The 21,883-nt window shown below is 41.1% G+C and overlaps 1 protein-coding gene across 1 annotated transcript; it reads right to left on the minus strand.

Moving 5' to 3' along the window:
- Positions 1-1,840: 1,840 nt before the first annotated feature.
- Positions 1,841-17,364, minus strand: cimap1b (ciliary microtubule associated protein 1B). The gene is made up of 6 exons (XM_060838648.1): positions 17,259-17,364; positions 13,339-13,542; positions 13,083-13,184; positions 12,727-12,848; positions 4,179-4,319; positions 1,841-1,930 (listed from the first exon to the last, which is right to left on the minus strand). Exons 1-6 carry the CDS (start codon positions 17,362-17,364, stop codon positions 1,841-1,843), a joined length of 765 nt encoding a protein of 254 aa, XP_060694631.1.
- Between the last annotated feature and the right edge of the window lie 4,519 nt (positions 17,365-21,883).

The raw sequence follows: 21,883 nt of genomic DNA on the forward strand, positions 1-21,883 counted from the left end.
ACCCGGAGGAAACCCACGCAGACACGGGGAGAATGTGCAAACTCCACACAGTCAGTCGCCTGAGGCGGGAATTGAACCCAGGTCCCTGGCGCTGTGAGGCAGCAGTGCTAACCACTGTGCCACCGTGCCGCCCAGTGATTATTAGATTACTTTGTTTAATTTTTGTTCTGCAGAAGTTACTGTATTGTTAATACATTGCTAAATCTTTTGTTTAAGATACAATTCGGTATCTGGAGTTAATTAGTCACAGTCTGGGATTGGTTATTCGAAGGTCTGTTTAGAAACCATTGGAGTCAATTTTTTGTGTCTTTCAAGCTGTCAATTTTATTATGTTCTGAATACAGAGACAGAGTGGCTGATTTAGTTCAGCCGTCTGTCTCCGTGTCATAATAAAACCACAAAAAAAAGTAAATGAGACCAAAAATAACCTACTAAATGGTTTATTCAATATTTCAAGATATTGCAATTACATTATTCCTTTAATTCAGATGTTTAACCTTCATTTGCAACCCAACTCATTGCAGATATGCAGAATAGAACTTGGTTTCAAATTCCTGACCAGTTTTGCCTCTGAGTGGACCGTGATAAGAATCCTTAGACCAGGGTAACTTGGTGTGTCAGCTGGAATCTTATGTCACTTGAGGAATTGCAGTCTACCTGAGTACAGTGTTATTTCTATCCTATTTGGGGGCAGTGCTGAATAATCATCTTTCTTGGGCTAATTCACAGATATAGAAGATTGTAGCACAGATCTACTTTGGTAGACAGACCTCCATATGGGGCCTGTGACTGACTGCTCTGTTCTTTGCTTTGCCTGCCTGGTTGAGAGTTTGATTGAACAGATGTTTTTGGCTGCTCCTCCCAGTACTTGCTACAAAATGAAGTCAGAAAAAATTACTTCTGCATTGCAAGTATTGGGGAAGTTTTAAAACCTAGCAATTTTAAAGTAAAATATAGGACAGAAACTAGAAGTCAAAAAAACAGAAAATGCTAGATGTACTTAGCAGGCCAGTCAGTATTTGCATTTCTCTCTCCAGAGAAATGTACCTTCCAATGTTTACTCAATTTAATTCATTTATTTTCCTAGCAAGATGAGAAGATTTGTAACTCAAGTTGAGGTTCTAGATGTAGGTTTGCTCGCTGAGCTGGAAGGTTCACTTCCAGATGTTTCATCACCCCAGTAGGTAACATCTTCAGTGGGCCTCTGAGCAAAGCACTGCTGATAATTCCTGCTTTCTGTTTATATGGACCAAACATATAAACAGAAAGCAGGAATTATCAGCAGTGCTTTGGCCGGAGGCCCACTGAAGATGTTACCTTCTGGGGTGATGAAACATCTGGAAGTGAACCTTCCAGCTCAGCGAGCAAACCTACGTCCAGAATTTATTTTCCTTCTTTGTGAAAATATCTGATTATACTTTGCAACACAGAGTGGCATGAGTAAAAATAGGATGTGAGCAGGTGTGAATCATAGACAGGGGCATGCCTCCCATCACTATGTGGGGAAATCACAAACTCATGTGCCATCACCATAAGCAGAAATCACAGACAAATCCACTTCCCAACATAGTACGTAAGAGTCACAATAGATCCACATCCCATCATAATGTGGGGACATCACAAGCACAGACTCCATCACCTGGTCACTGTCTTCATTTCTTTGAAAAGAATACATGACTTGAAATGGTATCCACAGAATGTTTGAAACATAATACAGTAAGTACAATAACTTCTTAAACCGGTGCAGAAAGTTTTCAAAGGGACGCAACTTAGATCAGAATGTGGCAAATTGTACATAATTGTTTTAAAACACTTTATAAGTTACGAGGAACTTGCATAGTTACATAACATTGTCGATTACTGGTGTCAGGTACTCTGAATGCCTGATGCCAAAGGAGAATGCCGGGGCTAGATTGCGATTTACTACAACCTGTGTGAGAGTCAGAAGCATTGCTGTCAATTTCAGGCAAGGAAAATTAGCATTTCACATTTATTGTTTATTTTATTCTGGATCATTAAAATAACTAAGACTATTTAAGTCAAAACAAACTATTTTGTGCAAAAATTTTCAGATTGTAGAGTGAATTAAAATAACACTGTCCCACAATCAATCAAAATTATTCAGTATATTAGATAGTCTGTTCCTGTGCTCTAAATTCTAACTGTAAAATTGGTCCCTGCTAGCATTTGTGTTCTGTACATGTCCCCCCTTACTCTTTTACAAATGCCGAATTTATTTGGTAAGTAGCTTTAGTGGAGAGCAGGCTATACACATTTCTGAATTTTAATCTCCCTTCAGACTCTTAACACTGTCCAGATTTCAGTTCCTTGGGAAATGAGAAGTATAAATAGCAGATTGGTTCACGAGCTTTTCAATACACCAATCCGTTCTGATCAGACAAGGTTGGAGTGCAAAGAAGATACCAAAGACCTTCATTTATGACCAAATTAAATTTAGTTTCTGAGGAGAATTTTAAGAATTAACTCCTGTTGCTGAGTCCTCAATTCTCCTCTTCAAACCCCATAAAACTATATCTAAAGCCTTGGGAGAAGGAACAGGGTCACAGATGGACACTCTGCAATTAATAGAGGAGTTAAACAGTTTCAGTCAATCTTGGGAAAGTGAATCCAAAATTACAGGTGTTTTCTGTATCCTACTTGTATTCATTTCTGAAATTTTATTTACTTGATCTAATTTTGTAAATTTTTTTGTCTTGCAGAATTTCTGGTCACTTTTCCTTAGCCATATTAAATAGGTTGAAAATGAACTGAGAATTCAACATAATTTCATTGTGCCATTGAGCGTTGTGCAGAATTCCCTCAGCTGCACAATTGCATACTTGTTCACCAATGAAGTATTTTGTTCCAACTAAAACTAAGCGCATGATTACAATGGTGGGCAGTTACAGCAAGAGACCATTACATTGGATACTTGAGGGGTCCTTTCAATTCTTTCATTGTGCATTTTATGCTTTAAATGTTTGCTCTAAAGACTGCTGTGGAATGATTATTTGTAGAAGAATGCACTCCTCGATGATGCTGAACGCTCTTTCCCTTGACATTGTGTAAGGAGATGAAGGAATGCCCAATGGGATCCACTCTAATGCTCTTTACTTATCTACAATTGCACCTTGTTTTAAGAAATTATTCTTTTATTTTATTTTTAACAAATTGATTTGTTAACAAACAGAATGATTGAAGCAATTCTTTATATCTACATGAACAATGTTGTCTATCTGAAAGGGAAATACCGAATTTGCAACAAAAAAAATGATTGTTTCTACTAACTATGGATTTTCTTCTAAATTTCCAAGACTGTTAGAATTTGTCACTGATTCTAGACTTTAATTATTACCGCTAATTGCTATTTCCTTGTCACAACTGAATTGAAACCCATGTGGAACGATGTAACAAATGGACACTGCCTTGAACTCGTTACTGTGAATAATTAATGATAACTTATATTGATGTCGCTTCTTTAACATAGTGTAATTTCTCAAGATATTTCACTATTGTATTATCAATCAGAACTTGGCACTAAGAAACCCAAGGAGATATTAGATTGGTGTCATTCAAGAGATAGATTTTGAAAAGTGATTAAAAATAAAGGGGGAGATAGGAAGGGAATTCCAGAGCTTTGGACCAAGACTGAAGGCAAAGCTACCAACAATAGACGGATTGGAATCCAGGATGTGACAGAGGCCAGAACTGGAGGAGTTCAGATATCTTAGTGAGTTGTGGGACATTAGAGATTACTAGGATAGGAAAGGGAATAGATATGGAGGGCTTTGAAAACAAGAATGACAATTTACAACCAAAAGAGAAAATGCTGGAAAATCTCAGCAGGCCTGGCAGCATCTAAGGGGAGAAAAGAGCTGACGTTTCGAGTCTAACTGACCCTTCAGTTAGACTCGAAGCGTCAGCTCTTTTCTCCCCTTACTGATGCTGCCAGACCTGCTGAGATTTTCCACCATTTTCTCTTTTGGTTTCCGATTCCAGCATCCGCCGTAATTTGCTTTTGACAATTTACAAGTTGAGGCACTACTTCACTAATATAGGTCAGCAAATGCAGGGGTGATAGGTGAATAGGATTTGGTGTAAGGTAGGCGGCAGTTTTGGATGAACATGACAATCTCACTGGATAAATTAAACAGTTTGGTGAGATTAATATTTATTACCTTCTCTGGACTGTGACTCCCAGGCCCTGGTTTCCTTGTTGAATCACCGGGTAGTTGGTTCCTGCCAGTTATGCTGTAATGAGGTGGTTTTTGTTTGTACATATTGGGATCGGGGACTTTATATGCACCAGGTCCTGGAGTCTGAGAAAGAAAAAGTCAAAATAAAAAACCCTTTTATCTCATCCTCCACTTTAAACATGCACTCCAGCCACAAAATGGCAATGGTGTGCACCAAAATGCACCTCATTAAGCTTCCTTCAGCAGCACCTTCCAAGCCTGTGTTTTCTATTACCCAGAACAGCAAAGATGGGGTTCACCTAAGAACACTACCACCCACAATTTCCTTCCAAACCACATGCATTCTGACTTTGGAATATATTGCCAAGCATTCAATGTTGCTAGGTCAAAATTCTGGAACGCTATACCTAACGACATTTTGTACCACATGGACTGTTCAAGAGATGACTTACTACTAATTAGTGTAGTAATTAGCGATGGACAATAAAGAATGGCCTTAACAGTGATACTCAATTCAATGAATAATTAACAAAAAAAATTCTCAATCAGAAATAAAATTCGATCTTTGTTGAATTGTTACTTATAAAATTTAACAATCAATTCTAAATATTGCACTTTTTGTCTTATAAAGGTGCTAGCTGTATGGAGTACTTATCCTTCTCAGGAAGAAGGCTGTCTTCCAAAAAGAACGGGTAGACATTCTACTTGGACGGCACGGTGGCACAGTGGTTAGCACTGCTGCCTCACAGCGCCTGCGACCCGGGTTCAATTCCCGACTCAGGTGACTGACTGTGTGGAGTTTGCACGTTCTCCCCGCGTCTGCGTGGGTTTCCTCCGGGTGCTCCGGTTTCCTCCCACAGTCCAAAGATGTGCGGGTCAGGTGAATTGGCCATGCTAAATTGCCCGTAGTGTTAGGTAAGGGGTAAATGTAGGGGTATGGGTGGGTTGCGCTTCGGCGGGTCGGTGTGGACTTGTTGGGCCGAAGGGCCTGTTTCCACACTGTAAGTAATCTAATCTAATCTAATCTAAACACAGCATAGGGTAGGACTACTTTGTGGATTAAAATAGACCATTTTTCCCCAGTCATCCATCCAGAACTTTGAAAAGTGAATTACTGTTGGTGGTGGATCAGTGATACTATTCTTCAATCAACATTAACCTGGCCAAGGAAACACTGACTACACTATTAGAAGACCAAAGACATACACCAAACACCACTAACTTCACCAACAAGGACAGTATCATCAAGCTGGTGGACCTATGCCTTACCACACACTTCACCTTCAACAACAAAACCTACAGACAAATCAATGGAACACCCATGGGATCCCTGATATCAGGGTACTTAGCAGAGGCAGTGATGCAAAGACTTGAACAAACAGCTCTGCCAACCATCCAACCCAAACTTTGGGTCCGCTACATGGATGACACCTTTGTCATCACTAAATGAAACAAATTAAAGGAAACCTTCAAGACCATCAATAATACCCTTACTAGCATAAAATTCACTAAAGAGGAGGAAAACAACAATAAACTGCCATTCCTAGATGTCACAGTAGAGCATCTTCTGGGGAACTTCAAACCAGTGTCTACAGGAAAACAATACATATGGACCAAATATTGAACTGCAGAAGCAATCATCCCAACACCCACAAATGAAGCTGCATCAGAAAATATTTCAATGAGCCAACACACACTGCAGCACAGATGAACTATGCAAAGCAGAAAATTCACCGTGTATTCAAAAAGAATGGGTACCCAATGAACATAGTCCGCCAATTTCTCAGCAACAAACCCAAACAAGCAGACAAAATACGTCCAGAAATGGCATCTCAGAAATGGCTGCCAGACTACTCAGACCTCTTGGCATCATGGTAGCCCACAAACCCACCAACACACTAAAACAGCAGCTAATAAACCTAAAAGACCCTGAACAGACAACAAGCAAAATTAATGTCATTTACAAAATACCGTGCAAGGACTGTAGCAAACACTAGCCACCAGGATACGTGAACACCAACTAACCACAAAATGACATGACCCTCTCTCACTAGTATGCTCACATTCAGATAAGGAAGGACACTACTTTGACTGGGACAATATATCCATCCTAGGACAAGCCAAACAAAGACATGCATGAGAATTCCTCAACATATCGCATTCCAACTGGAACTCTTATCAACAAACACATGAGATTTCTGGCTATTGAGGGCGTGCAGCGTAGTATCACGAGGTCAATTCCTGGAATGGCGGGACTATCTTATGTTGAAAGATTGGAGCGACTGGGCTTGTATACCCTTGAGTTTAGAAGACTGAGAGGGGATCTGATTGGGATGTAAAAGATTATTAAAGGATTGGACACTCTGGAGGCTGGAAACATGTTTCCGCTGATGGGTGAGTCCTGAACTAGAGGACACAGCTTAAAAATAAGGGGTAGGTCATTTAGGACAGAGATGAGGAGAAACTTCTTCTCTCAGAGAGTGGTGGGAATGTGGAATGCTCTGCCCCAGGAGGCAGTGGAGGCCCAGTCTCTGGATTTGTTTAAGAAAGAGTTGGATAGAGCTCTCAAGGATAGTGGAATCAAGAGTTATGGGGATAAGGCAGGAACAGGATACTGATTGAGGATGATCAGCCATGATCATAATGAATGGTGGTGCAGGCTCAAAGGGCAGAATGGCCTACTCCTGAGACTATTGTCTATTGAGTTAGACCCCATCTACCACCCCCTGAGAAAAGGAACAGGAAGTGACTTCACCAACCCAAAGAAACCCAAACATATAAATAGAAAGCAGGAATTTTCAGCATTGCTTTGCCTGAGGCCCACTGAAGATGTTACCTAGTAGGGTAATGAATCATCTGGAAATGAACCTTGCAGCTCAGCAAGCAAACCTACATCCAAACCTGAGCTATAAACCCTCTCAAAACTTACTATTCTTAAGAACATAAAAAGTAGCTGGAGTAGACCATTTGGACCCATGAGCCTGCTCCACCATTCAAACAATTGCAGCTAATCTTTGGCTTCAATTTCACCCTCCTGCCTGTTCCTCATGTTATTTGATTCTCTGAGATCAAAAATCTGTTTATCTCAGCTATAAACAATGGAGTATCCACAATTCACTGAGTCAAAGAATTCTGAAAATTGATAACTATTTGAAGAAATTTCTCTTCACTCATTCTTAAATAATCGACCTGTTATCCCAAGATTGTCCCTATATGCTAGATTCCCCGGAGAAGAGGAAACACTCTCTTAGAGTCTACCATGTCAAGTCTTGTTAGACTTCTATATATTTCAATGAGGTCACCATTTTTTTTCTAAATATTATTTCCCTTTCACCAAACCAATGTTGATGCTGCTTAATTGTGTAATGATTTTCTAAATGTCCTATTACTATCTCCTTAATAATGGATTTAGCATTTGCCAAATGACAGATATAAGACTAACTGGCCTACGGTTTCCCAATTTCTGTCTCTATCCTTTTGTAAAAGTGATATAATATTTGCTGTTTCCCAAATGCTGGGACCTTTCCAGGATTTGGGGAATATTCAAAGATACCAATCAACACATCCACTGTTCTCTGTAGGCCCTACTTTTAAGGCTCTAGGATGCAGGCCATCATGTCCAAGGTACCTGTCAGCCTTCAGTCCCACTAGTATTCATAGTACTTTTTCTCTATTGATGATAATTGTTTAAGATCCTCCCTTCTGCCTCTTGATATACCACTTTCTTGGGATACTTTCTGCGTCTTCTACTCTGAAGATGGTTACAAAAGACACATTCAAAATTTCTGCCATTTCCTTGCTCTCAGTATTAATTCCCCAATCTTAGCCATTAAGGAACACATGCTTACTTTAGCTACTTCCTTTTTTAGATATTTGCATCAAGTTTTACTATCTTTTTATATTTCTTAATAGATTTTTCTCATCTGCCAATTTCTCTATTTTTGTCATTTTCCAATCTTTTGGATCCACCACTAACATATGTAGCATTTTGCATGTTATCTTTCAGTAGAATACTATGACTAATATCTCAGTTAAATAAGGACGATGTGGGGACCTCCCTTTCTAAGGGAATATAACTTTGTTGAGAGTTATGAAATATCTCAAAAATCTACATTGCTTCTCCACCACCATAACTTTTAAGCTTTTTTACCATTCCACATTAACTAACCCTATTGTCTTTATTTCAGTTTAAAACGTAACTTTCAGACCCAATTTTGTCAGCTTCAAACTGAATGCAAAATTCTATCATGTTAGGATCACTCTTACCTGGAGAATCACTTACAATTTAGTCATTAAACCTGTCTCATTATTATTATGAATACAATTGTCCCATTATTCCACATCATCTAACCTCAGTCATGATATTTCCTGTGCAGAACTTTGTTGTACAGTTTCCATACATTAGATGCGATATTAAGGTCTGCCCTCTTTGGGTAGACAGAAAAAAACAAGGGAACTCCTGCCAGTGCCTCAGTATTTATCCCTTAACCAAAGGTCACTAAAACAGATTATTTTATCTCATTGCTATTTGTGGGATCTACCTGTGTGAAAATGGTTGTTGTTTCCTCCATTACAATAGTGAATTTGTGTTCATTTCTCTCAGCTAGGCCTTTAATCTTTGGATTCAGGCATAAGGCATGCCCCCATAAAGCTTTCACTCCCTTTCCTATTCTTATGGATAGGTTAGTGGGATGGAGGAGGGGGGGGGGGGGGGTCGGTGGGTGATTCAGCTTAACCTTACAGGAGTACTCTATTACTATAAGTGACCAGCAGTCACTACTTTGGCAGTTTATCCCATTTGTTTGAAACATACTATTTAAACTGAGGAATTGTGTTACATTGTCACAATTTAACATTGCACTACTCCAACTAGAGATTGTGACACCAAAATCAAGTCCCTATGTCTCATAAGTCATCACAAATACAAAATAAACCCAATTTAATAACTAGGCTGGTCAAAGTCTGACTATGACCACTAAGATAAAATAAACTCTCACCAAGTTTCGTCAGTGAACAAGAAAACCAACAATGTATTTATTATAGGAAAACTTATCCTCTAACATGTGGCAAAAACAGAAAAATAATTACTCATGCAGACTTAGACTAGATTCCCTTTAAATCCAAACACCTACACGTATTCACACATGAGATGGACAGATGGATGAGCCAATCAGCTCTTAACATACTTAGGAATATCACAGATGGAAAATATAGGCAAAAATACACAAAGTCAATAGATCAAAGTCCAATCAGAATGAGGAAATAAGGTGACTTTTGTCACTGTTTGTTTTGGTTTTTGGTAATGATATCATGTTGGCTGCAACTGTGACGATCCTCAGTTTGGTAGCTGGTGAGTTGGAATTAGGTCTTGGCTTGGATTAGATGTTTCATTTCTGTCTGCAGTCTTTGAGTATTATTACTTTTCCAGTTAAAAGAGAGGGAGGATCTGGCTTGCTTACAAGCTTTTTGTAGATCTGTCCCAACTGATCTCTCTCCTCTCAGTTCAATGATAAACTGTACTTAAACCAACACAAACTTTGCTGCTGGGCAGTTACTTATTTTTAAAATTCCCCAAAAGACATCTGGTGCAAGTATAAAATATCAAATTCAGTTCCATCAACAAAAAACACAGCATTGTTTTAACTTCAAGTTCATTCTTTATGACAAAGCTGTCCAAACTTCAATTTTCTCCAAATTATTAGTTCTAAACAAAATATCTGTATGCTCTGTTTTCTCTTTAGATTATATAAATCTTTCACCTTTACTAAAGATTTCCATGAAGAGGAACATTGAGTTTTAACAATATGGACTCTAGCAGTTCCAGAAAAGAGGTCTTCAGCACCTTCTCAGTGGCAATCATAGATCGGCAATACAGGCAAGCTTTGTTATTAGCACTCACATCCCAGGAACAAAGGAGGCCATTTTGACCTTGCTCCACTATTTATTGAGGTTATGTCTCTACCTGAACTCCACACACCTGTTTATAACACCTTTGTTTCACTTGTGATTAAATGAGAAGAGGAGGTATTTTGTGCATGCATGGAGGTGCATTGAACTAACCAGGAGCATTCTAACAATCCAAAGGATTCTGACCAACCACAAACCCTCAAATTGGAAGAAAATGGGTCTGTGTGTTGGTATTTGCTTTGGGCATTGTGGAGCTGAGATTACTGCTCAAATGCCAAGACTCTCACATAGAGTGAAAGAGCTGCACAGCACGGAAACAGACCCTTCAGTTCAATTTGTCCATGCTGACCAGATATCCGAATATAATCTAGTCCTATTTGCCAGCACTTGGTCCATATCCCACATAACCTTCCTATTCATATACCCATTCAGATGCCTTTTAAATGTTATAATTGTACCAGCATCCATGACTTCCTTTGGCAGCTCACTCCATACGTGCACTACCCTCTGTGGGAAAAAGTTGCCCCTTAGTTCCCTTTTAAATTTTTCCCCTCTCACCTAAAAACCTATGCCCTATAGTTCTGGACTCCCCTGCCCCAGGGAAAAGATCTTGTCTATTTACGCTATCCATGCCCCTCAAGATTTTCTAAACCTCAAAGATCACCCCTCAACTTCTGATGCTCGAGGGAAAACAGCCCCAGCATATTCAGCCTCTCCCTATAGCTCAAATCCTCCAACCCTGGCAACATCCTTGTAAATGTTTTCTGAACTCTTTCAAATTTCACAACATTCTTCTAATAGGATGGAGACCAGATTTGCATGCAATATTCCAACAGTGGCCAAACCAATGTCCCGTACATCTGCAACATGACCTCCCAACTCCTGTACTCAATGTTCTGACCAATAAAGGAAAGCATACCAAACGCCTTCTTCATTATCCTATCTACCTGCAACTTCACTTTCAAGAAGCTATGAACCTGCACTCCAAGGTCTCTTTGATCAGCAACACACCTCAGGACCTTACCATTAAGTGTTTAAGTCCTGCTCTGATTTGCCTTTCGAAAATGCAGCACCTCACATTTATCTAAATTAAACTCCATCTGCTACTTCTCAGCCCATTAGGCCATCTCATCAAGATCCCATTGTACTCTGAGGTAACTTCCTTCACTGTTCATTACACCTCCAATTTTGATGTCATCTGCAAACTTACTAATTACACCTCCTATGTTTACATCCAAATCATTTATATAAATGACAAAAAGCAGTGGACCCAGTACTGATCCTTGTGGCACACCACTGGTCACAGGCCTCCAGTCTGAAAAGCAACCCTCCACCACCACACTGTATTTTTACCTTTGAATCAGTTCTGTATCCAAATGGCTAGTTTTCTCTGTATTCTTGAGACTTAACCTTGCTAACCAGTCTACTATGAGGAACCTTGTCGAACGTCTACTCAAGTCCATATAGATCACGTCCACCTCTCTGTCCTCATCGATCCTCTTTGTTACTTCTTCAAAAAACTCAATTAACTTTGTTAGACATGGATTCCCATGCACAAAGCCATGTTAACTATCCCTAATCAGTCCTTGCCTTTCCAAAGGCATGTAAATCCTGTCCCTCAGGATTCCCTCAAACAATTTGCCCATCATCGACATCAAGCTCACTGGTCTATAGTTCCCTGGCTTTTTCTTACCACCTTTTTTATATAGTGGTACCACATTAGCCAACCTCCAGTCTTCTGGCACCTCACCTGTAACAAGTGATGATACAAATATCTCAGCAAGGGACCCAGCAATCACTTTCCTAGCTTCCCACATGGTTCTACGGTACACCTGATCAGGTCCTGGGGATTTATCCACTCATACATTTTAAGACATCCAGCATCTCCTCCTCTGTAATATGGACATTTTTCAAGTTGTCACCATCTATTTCTCCATATTCTATATCTTCCATGTCCTTCTCCACAGTAAACACTGATGCAAAACACTGGTTTAATATCTCCCCCATCTCCTGTGGTTCCACACATAGGCTGCCTTGCTGATCTTTGAGGGGCCCTATTATCTCCCTAGTTACCCTTTTGCCCTTAATACACATATACACACACATTTTTGCATATATATATATATATATATATATATATATATAATTCCTTTGGAGATAAGCTATCTCATGTCTACTTTTTACCTTCCTGATTTCCCTCTTAAGTATACTCTTACTGCCTTTATGCTCTTCTAAGGATTGACTTGATCTCTGCTGTCTATACCTGATATATGCTTCCTTCTTTTTCTTAACCAAACCCTCAATTTCTCTAATCATCCAGCATTCCCCACACCTACCAGCCTTGCTTTTCACTCTCACTGAAATATAATGTCTCTGGACTCTTGTTATCACATTTTTGAAGGCTTCCCATTTTCCAGCCATCCCGTTACCTGCGAACATCTGCCCCCAGTCAACCTTTGAAAGTTCTTGCCTAATACCATCAAAATTGACCTTCCTCCAATTTAGAACTTCAACTTTTAAATCCGGTCTATCCTTTTCCATCACTATTTTAAAACTATCAGATGTTAACTTATATTAACTGAGGTGAGAGACCTGTCTGGAACCAGGTGTGGATAGATGTTACCTTCTGGAAGTCCTCATGGAAACTGCCAACTTTACTTCGTCCACTAAGGGAGAAATTGGCAGAAGACAATTTGTTTACAATGTTCGGGCCGAGTACGGAAGGCAGTAGGTAGGCTGCAGGACCTGGAACAAGAATCAAGACTCTGTTCATTAAGAAATTTGTTTTAGAGAATGAATTGAAACAAGAATTTCTGTAACAAAAATGATGAAATCCAACAAAAATGGTCAGCAAGTTAATTAGTTCTCATGGTGAATTTATGCAGACAACCAATCACTTGAGTCCTATAATAAGCTAGACTGTTGAATGACCATGTTTAGCTCTCTAATGGTGAAATAGCCAAGAAGAGTGACAAACACCTGGTGACTGGTCAGTCCTGAAACCTTTTGTCCTCCCAGCAATGGAGAATGAAGGAGCTGCACTGAAGGCAACTTTCCCAGCCTTCTCTGGACTGTAGGTACCTGCATGGAAATCAGACATATCAACACCTAACAAAAAAATATCATCGCATCATTTATTTGGCAAATGCAAAGCCCATTAGGCAAGCAATAGCCATCTCATTTGCTAATCCTGCAACACATTCACATTCACCCCTTTCCCAAGTGTTAGGGTTACCTGGACCTGGGGTCTGGAATGGATTGTTGTCCTTTGGTCGACTGTAGAGGGAATAGGCTGGCGCCCCATCCTTTCCTCGCCTAGTGAGCAGTGATGGGATGAGGTAGGCTGGACCTGGTGAACTATCCACAGTGAATCTGGCGTGAGGTACTCCAAAGCTGTATGCTGGAGACTTGAATTTTGTAGCATCATGTTGGGAATAACCTAGACAGGTAAGCGTTATTAATATCAGACTGACTGGTAAGAGCAGAGAGGCAAGGTGAAGATTGAGAGTTTGAGTTAAGAGGCAGTGGGTCAGAGTGAAGAGGCAATGAGATGGAGGGAAGGGGTGCACAATACAATGAACTAATTGACTGCAGGGGCCTGGAGACCAAGAGCTATTTCTGATCCACTTCTTAATCTGTCCCTTTGTTCTGTCTGGAGTGAGTCATTGATTGGATTTTTTACAGTACTATGAGCCTAATGGACCAATGCCAGCACCCAGTGATTGAGTTCTCTTGCCAAATCTCCATCTCTGATGAAATTCACCATGCCATTGTACAAACCAAGAATAGTAAAGCTCCTAGCCCACATGATATCCCAGCAGAGGTATAGAGGCTTGGCAGAGACTCAGTTCTGCACTGTTTATACTTACTCTTCTTGCAAAGTTGGTGTGAAGTGAGGCTCCCAGAAGGTCTAAAGAATGCTAAGATTGTCTCAATCTTCAAAAGGTAAACATAACTAAATATGACACCGACTGAGGAATAGCTCTACTCTTCACGACAGGCAACATCTTTGCTGGAGTATCATTGGACTACCTGCTTCCATTGGCAGAAGCCTTTCTGCTGGAATACTGGCATAGTTTCAGAGCATCGCGAGGTATTACAGGTCTGACCTTTACCATTCAGCAGGTCAAAGAGAAATGTTGTAAGCAAAACCTTGTTCTCTAAATGACCTTCATCGATCTAGTGAGAGCTGGTGACTCAGCTAACCAGGAAGCTGTCTGGAAGATCCTGGGCAATATTGCCTGTCTGCAGAAAAACATCAAGGTTAGATGGTTTATCATGACAAAATGGACTGGAGTCAGATTCCTATCCTGTCAGGACCAATGTCCAGCCAGAATGAGTGCTTGTGCAACCCTTTCTAATGACCATTTTTAACAACCAAGTATCCGACATGCAACTTAGGAGCAGGAATAGGTGTTCTTGAGCCTTCTCTATCATTCATTAAGACTATGATGATCTGATTCTGGCGTCAATTCCACATTCCTACCTACCCTGATGACCCTTGACTTCCTTAGAGTCATAGAGTCACACAGATTTTACAGCCTGGATAAAGGCCTTCAGCCCATCCTGTCTACCCAGTCATCATACCTTCATACTCCAGCATTTAGACCATGGCCTTGTGTACTATGGCATTTCAAGTGCTCATCTATATACTTCTTAAATGTCTTGATGGTAAAAGAAATGTTCTTCAAATCCCCTCTAAACCTTCTGGTCTTTATGTTAAAATGGTTCCCCTGGTTATTGACCCCTCCATTAAAGGGAAAAGCTTCTTTCTACCTATGCCTCTTCTAACATTGTATGCCTGAAGAAGTCATGCCAGATTCAAAATGTTAACTCTGTTTCTCTCTCTCACACACCTGCTGAGTTTTTCTCCAGCATTTTCTGTGTTTGTTTAAGATTCCCAGCATCTGCAGTATTTTGCTCTTATTCTCAATATTTTAGCTGTGGTCTCACTAACAGCCTGTACAACTGCAGCAAAACTTCCGTTTATATTCCATTTATATTCCATTCCTGTTGCAACGAACAACATTTCAGTTGCCTTCCTAATCACAATGTACCTTCATGCTAACTTCACGTGATTCATACCAGAACACCCAGATTCTTCTGTGTCTCAGAGTTTTGTAATCTCTCTCCATTTAAATAATTTTTAGTTTTTCTGCTTCTCTTGCCAAAATGTACAAGTTCTCTTTTTTCTCCATCTGCCAAATTTTGATCACTCACTTAGCTTATCTCTATCCCTTTGCAAAACCTGAAAGATCAGCTTGACTAACATTAAAATTTATTGCAGATAAGAAGATCCTCAATGATATCCTTCCACTGGCCCATGTGGCTGCATGATCCAGATTTAAGCTTGGCATTGGGACATTGTCCCCATTTACAACAATTCTGCTTATAGAATCACACAGCATTGATGGAAGCTATTCTGTCCATTGCACCTGTATCTTTGAAAGAGCTCTCCAATCAGTGTCACAACCCCCAACCTCCCACCACCACTCTCTTTTTCCCCCATTATAATGTTTTCCTTTTCAATTATTTTACCAATTTCCCTTTCATAATTACTGCTGGTTCCACTGCCTTTTCAGGAAGTACATTGCCAGGTCACAATAATCCACTGTGTTAAAATATTTACATAGACCATTACAGTACACTACAGGCCTTTCAGCCCTTGATGTTGCACTGACCTGTGGAACCAATCTGATGTCTATCTATACACTATTTTCATCCATATGTCTATCCAATGACCATTTAAATACCCTTAAAGCTGGCGAGTTTCTACTCTTGCAGGCAGTGTGTTGCATACCCCTACTACTGAGTAAAGAAACTACTTCTGACATCTGTCCTATATCTTTCATCACTCAATTTAAAATTATATCCTTTCCAACTAGCCATCACCATCTGAAGAAATTATCCTCATCTCCCCAATGGTCTTTCTACCAATGATGTTATGTGATTACCGACCCTCCTGCTACTGGAAACAGATGATCCCAATCAATTCTGTAGAAAATTAGCAAGTGTTTCAAAGAACTAGTTTTAATTGATGGAGGTCAATTGGCTTAAATAACGTTCTGAGATAAACACGGTTACGGCGTCACTATCAGATCCATTAATCTGTCCCCTGAGGATGTGCGATCACCATATTAAATGTGTGCTTTTGTCAGAGTTCTGAGCTCTCTAAGGGTTGATTAGTAACTATTTATACAAAGACACGGTCGTCTCTCGGTAACAGACATCTAGCTGCACAAGTGTGTCTGAAGTCATTCTCTCCTCGACTTTCTCCCCCACCCTGCCCCATTTATATGCAGCCTTTGCTTCTGTCTCTCTGTCAGTTGGTAGTACTCATTCAGTCTGTTAAATTCTAAACATTTGAAATAAGACTTGTCAATGTTAGTCTTGATTTATAGTGTAGCATCTCATATCTATCAGTGTTTGCATCAACTCCCATTTCTCTTGGAGTTTCTAACCTGCTCTTGTAACCACAGTGTCTACGTGGCTGGTCCGGTTCAGTGTTTGCTCAATTGTAACACCCAGGATGTTGACCCTGTTGAAAATATTATGAGGTGAAATCTAAGCATCTTGAAAGAATAAAGAGAGAGTTATAGGGAGAAAAGAGCAAATCATATATTTTGACTTCTGCTTTTGTGTTTTCCTATCCAACAGTAACTTTGGGATTTGCTGAGAAGGAATAAGTTCAATAAATACATGTGCTTTCCTCCCGTTTACAAAAGATGAGGGACTCTGATCCACCTTTGACCTTTGACCTTTAACTTCACAGTCAGAAACATGTGTCAGTTAAGATGCTTTATTTCCACTCATAAAAAGCTTATTAATTACCAGCTCAGCTTTTCTTTCCTTCTCTCCTTCAGAACTTCAACCCAGGACTGAGCTTTCAGATTCGATTACTTTGAGTCAGTCTGTCCCGGAAATGTTAGGGCACATCTGGGGGCAAGTACCACTATACCACAAGAGCATTGTTACTGCAACTTCTAAAATGCGTGTGATAAATGCCAGCACATAGAAAAATCTGGCTGTTTTCAGTCTTCCTCCTGTAGCTCAGTTTTCTAAAAGAAAACTATGGACAGCACTGCTGCCTGCATGTGCATACTGGGCGCTTGGGATGATAGTTACGAGGCGGGTGATGTGCAGTTTAACACCTACCTATGGAACCGGGAAGTCCATATTTAGGACCGGGACTGCTGTAAAAAGCTGCAATCGGTCCTCGAGGCCGGTGCGGTCTCCAGTTTCCGACCCATTCGGAACTCATGTTTTCGTTTAAACTGACAGGACCTTCCGGAGAGAAAGTCTTCATCACTAATTCAATGAAAACACATTTTCTTTCACACAAATTGTAGTACGGTGAAAAGTAAGGCGCACTGTAGAGAATTAAAACTTGTTTCAATGTTCTATCGGTTCAGTAACGGGTATTTCAGGAGCAGTGGGTTTGGAGAGAGGAGGCAGTGGGTTTGAGAGAGGGGGCAGTGGGTTTGAGAGAGGGGGCAGTGGGTTTGGGGAGGGGGGAGCAGTGGGTTTGGGGAGGGGGGAGCAGTGGGTTTGGGGAGGGGGGAGCAGTGCGTTTGGGGAGGGGGGAGCAGTGGGTTTGGGGAGGGGGGAGCAATGGGTTTGGGGAGGAAGGAGCAGTGGGTTTGGGGAGGGGGGAGCAGTGGGTTTGGGGAGGGGGCAGTGAGTTTGGGGAAAGGGGTAATAGATTTGGGGAGGGGGTAGTGCGTTTGGAAAGGGGCAGTGCATTTGGGGAGGGGGGCAGTGCGTTTGGGGAGGGGGAGCAGTGCGTTTGGGAAAAGGGTGGTGGGTTGAGGGTAGGGGTAGTGGGTTGGGAAGAGGGTCAGTGAGTTGGGGAGAGGGTCAGTGGGTTTGGGGAAGGGGGTACTGGGTTGGGAAGAGAGTTAGTGAGTTGGGGAGAGGGGCAGTAGGTTTGGGGAAGGGTGTACTGGGTTGGGAAGAAGGTCAAAAATTTGGGGAGAGGGGCAGTGAGTTGGGAAGGGGGTCAGTGAGTTGGGGAAGGGGTAGTGGGTTGGGAAGAGGGTAGGTGCGTTCGGGAGGCGCAGTGGGCTTGAGCTACTTACCGACCGTGTGTGCTCACACCGCCCCAGTGCAGGAGCCGTGTGCCGAGGAAGTTCTCTCGCTGTCTATGAGTTTAGATTAAATCCAACAAACAAACTCTGGTCTGATCCTCCCATCTCCATGGAGACTGTACACAATCCCCATAGCAATTCGCTCCAGTGCGGGATCCAGCACGGTTCCAGGAGGCAGGTCCAATCAGCGCCGGTTAACGGGAGTTTATGCGGCTCCCTGAAATTACTCCACATTGAGGGCAGATCAGCAGCCGTCCCCTGGAATTACTGGGGTCACTGACGGGGAATTGAATCGAGTATGTGCTGGCCATGAGTTACTCCGGATCAGCTTTAGTCCCCTTCTCCCGAAATTAGGTTTGGTCCCCGGAGTGACTCAATTCCCGCTACGAGTTTGGAGAAACTGGGGGTAATCATGTCTCCATGATTTATCTCTGTTTGTATCCGTATTAAAATGCTTCAGGCTTTCCAATAAAGAACCTTTCACATTCTTTTTACTGTTTCTGTTTAATGGGCCTGATCGGCTGCTGCACTATTTCTGTTAAATGCGATTTTTGCCTCTTACGTAGAAACATAACATCTAGGACTATTGTAGGACTAGATTATTTGATCTCCGCAGCCAGCTCTGATATTCAATAAAATCATGGCTAATCTGATAATATCCCGCCTAGCCCAGATGCCTTTCACCATCCTTGCTTATGAAAACGCTGTCTATCTTCGCCTTAAAGCCATTTAAAAACTGGAGCTCTCTTTCATCAAAAGGTGGAAAAGCAAAGACTCAGAATCCTTCTTGTTCACTCTGCTTATCTTTACTCAAATGGTTTTCTCTTTACCTTTTGAAATGTCTCTTCAATTGACCCATCCCTAACTCTCTTAATTTACCCATCAGCTTTATAGAATCATAAAATCCCTACAGTGTAGAAACAGGCCCTTCAGCCCAACAAGTCCACACAGATTCTTCAAAGAGTATCCCACCCAAACCCATTCCCCATTACTCTACATAGTTACGTACTTCACCAAGACACTTATCCCAAAGAGTAAGGCAGCTTTCAGCTGAGCCTGGCGTCAAAGAGCTTTAATTAAATTGAAGTGTAAGAGAAGCATAAGTTTCTGGAGAAAGCTCCACTAGTTAGAGTCATACCTGGTGCAAAGGAAGGCAACTGCAAGCGTTGGAGCTCAATCACCTCAGCCCCAGAACATCACTGCAAAGGTAATGACTTGAGTCCGACCATCTAGCGGTCTGTGGCCATTGGCATACCACAAAGTTCAGTGAGGGGTTCATCAAATCGTAGAGATGCATAAAACAGACCCTTCAGTCCAACTGGTCCATGTCAACCAGATATACTAAGTTAATCTAGTCCCTTTGCCAACATTTGGCCGATTTCCCTCTTAAGCCTTCATATTCATATACCCACCCAGATGCCTTTTAAATGTTGTAATTGTACCAGCCTCCATTACTTCCACTGGCAGCTCATTCCATACATGCACCACCCTCTGCGTGAAAAAGTTATCCCTTAGGTCACTTTTAAATATTTCCTCACTCATCTTAAACCTATGCCCTCTAGTTTTGGACACTCCCATCCAGGGAAAAAGACCTTGTCTATTTATCCTATCCATGTCCTTCATGATTTGATAAACCTTAATAAGGTTGTCCCTTAACCTCCAGTGCTCCAGCCTCTCCCAAAAGGTCAAATCTTCCAACCCTGGCAACATCCTTGTAAATCTTTTCTGAACCTTTTCAAGTTTCACAACATCCTTCCTATAGCAGGGAGACCAGAATTGAATGCACTATTCCAAAAGCAGCCTAATCAATGTTTGTACAGCCACAACATGACTTCCCAATTCCAATTCTCAATGCACTGACTAATAAAGGAAAGCATACTAAATGCCTTTTTCACTACCTTATCTACCTGCAACTCCACTTTCAAAGAACTATGAACCTGCACTCCATGGTCTCTTTGTTCAGCAACACTCCCCAGGACCTTACTATTAAGTGTCTAAGTCCTGCTAAGATTTGCCTTTCCAAAATGCAGCACCTCGCATTTATCTGAATTAAACTTCATCTGACTCTCTTTGGCCCTTTGCCCCATCTGATCAAGATCCTGTTGTAATCTAAGGTATCCTTCTTCGCTGTCCACTACACCTCCAATTTTTGTGTCATCTGCAAACTTACTAACCATATCTCCTATGTTCACATCCAAATCACTTATATAAATGATGGAAAGCAGTGGACCCAGTATGAATCCTTGTGACACACTGCTGGTCACAGGAATCCAGTCTGAAAAGCAACCTTCCACCACCATCCTTTGTCTCTACCTTCAAGCCAGTTCTGTATCCGAATGGTTAGTTTTTACGTGTATTCCATGTGATCTCACCTTGCTAACCAATCTCCCATGGGGAACCTTGTTGAACACCTAACTGAAGTCAATATCAATCATGTCCACTGCTCTGCCTTCATCAATCTTCTTTGTTACTTCTTCAAAAAATTAAATCATGTGAGACATGATTTCCCATACATAAAACCATGTTGACTATCCCTAATCAGTCCTTGCCTTACCAAATACATATAAATCCTGTCCCTCAGGATATTGCAGGAATGATCAGCAAAGTTTGCAAGTAACACAAAAATTGATGATGTAGTAAATAGCTAGGAAGAAAGCCTCAGATTGTAGGATGATATGGAAAGGCTGGTTAAATGGGTTGAACAATGGCAAATGGAATTTAATCCTGAAAAATGTGGGATGATTCATTGAGGCTATCTAACAAAGCAAGGGAGTACTATATTTGTTGAATAGAGTCATGGAGATGTACAGCATGGAAACAGACTCTTCAGTCCAACCTGTCCATGCCGACCAGATATCCCAACCCAATCTTGTCCCACCTGCCAGCACCCGGTCCATATCCCTCCAAACCCTTCCTATTCATATACCCATCCAAATGCCTTTTAAATATTGCAATTAATGCTAGGAACCCGAGGAAGTACAAAGGACCAAAGGGACCTTGGTGTGCATGTCCATGGATAAGGGAGTTAAGAAGTCAATGGTTGCTTGCCTTTATTAATCAAGACATGGAATACAAAAGCAGGAAGTTATGATGGAGCTGTACTTAACATAAATTGGATCATGGCTAGAGTACATGTATGGTTCTGGTTGCTGCACTATTGGAGGTATGCGATTACACTGGAAAAGGTGCAGAGAAGATTCACCCGAATGTTGTCTGGCCTGGAGCAATTCTACTATGAAGACAGACAAGATATGATAGGGTTATTTTCCTTAGAAGAGAGAAGGCTGAGGGGGGAGCTGGCTGATTTATACAAAACTACCAGGAGCACACACAAGGAGAAACATTTCCCCTTAGTAGAGGGGTCAATAATTGGGGTGGAGCAGTTATAAATTAAGAAGCAGGAAACTTCGAGGAGATTTGAGGAAGAATATTTTAACCGAAGGGTGGTGAGTATCTGGAGGCCACTGCCTAATTGAGTGAGAGAGGTGGGAACCATCAAGACATTTGAGAAGTATTTAGATGAGCAGTTGGAATGCATACAATTACAAGGCCGTGGGCCAACTGCTGGAAAATGGGATTAGAATTCCTTTTAATACATGGTCAGCATTAGGAACGTTAACTGATTATTTGACAGTTTTCAATTCCATTTGAAACTCCTTAGATAACTAAGCAGCCTGTGCTCACAAGCAGCAA

Source organism: Hemiscyllium ocellatum, chromosome 18 (assembly GCF_020745735.1).
Source record: "Hemiscyllium ocellatum isolate sHemOce1 chromosome 18, sHemOce1.pat.X.cur, whole genome shotgun sequence".
NCBI lineage: Eukaryota > Metazoa > Chordata > Chondrichthyes > Orectolobiformes > Hemiscylliidae > Hemiscyllium > Hemiscyllium ocellatum.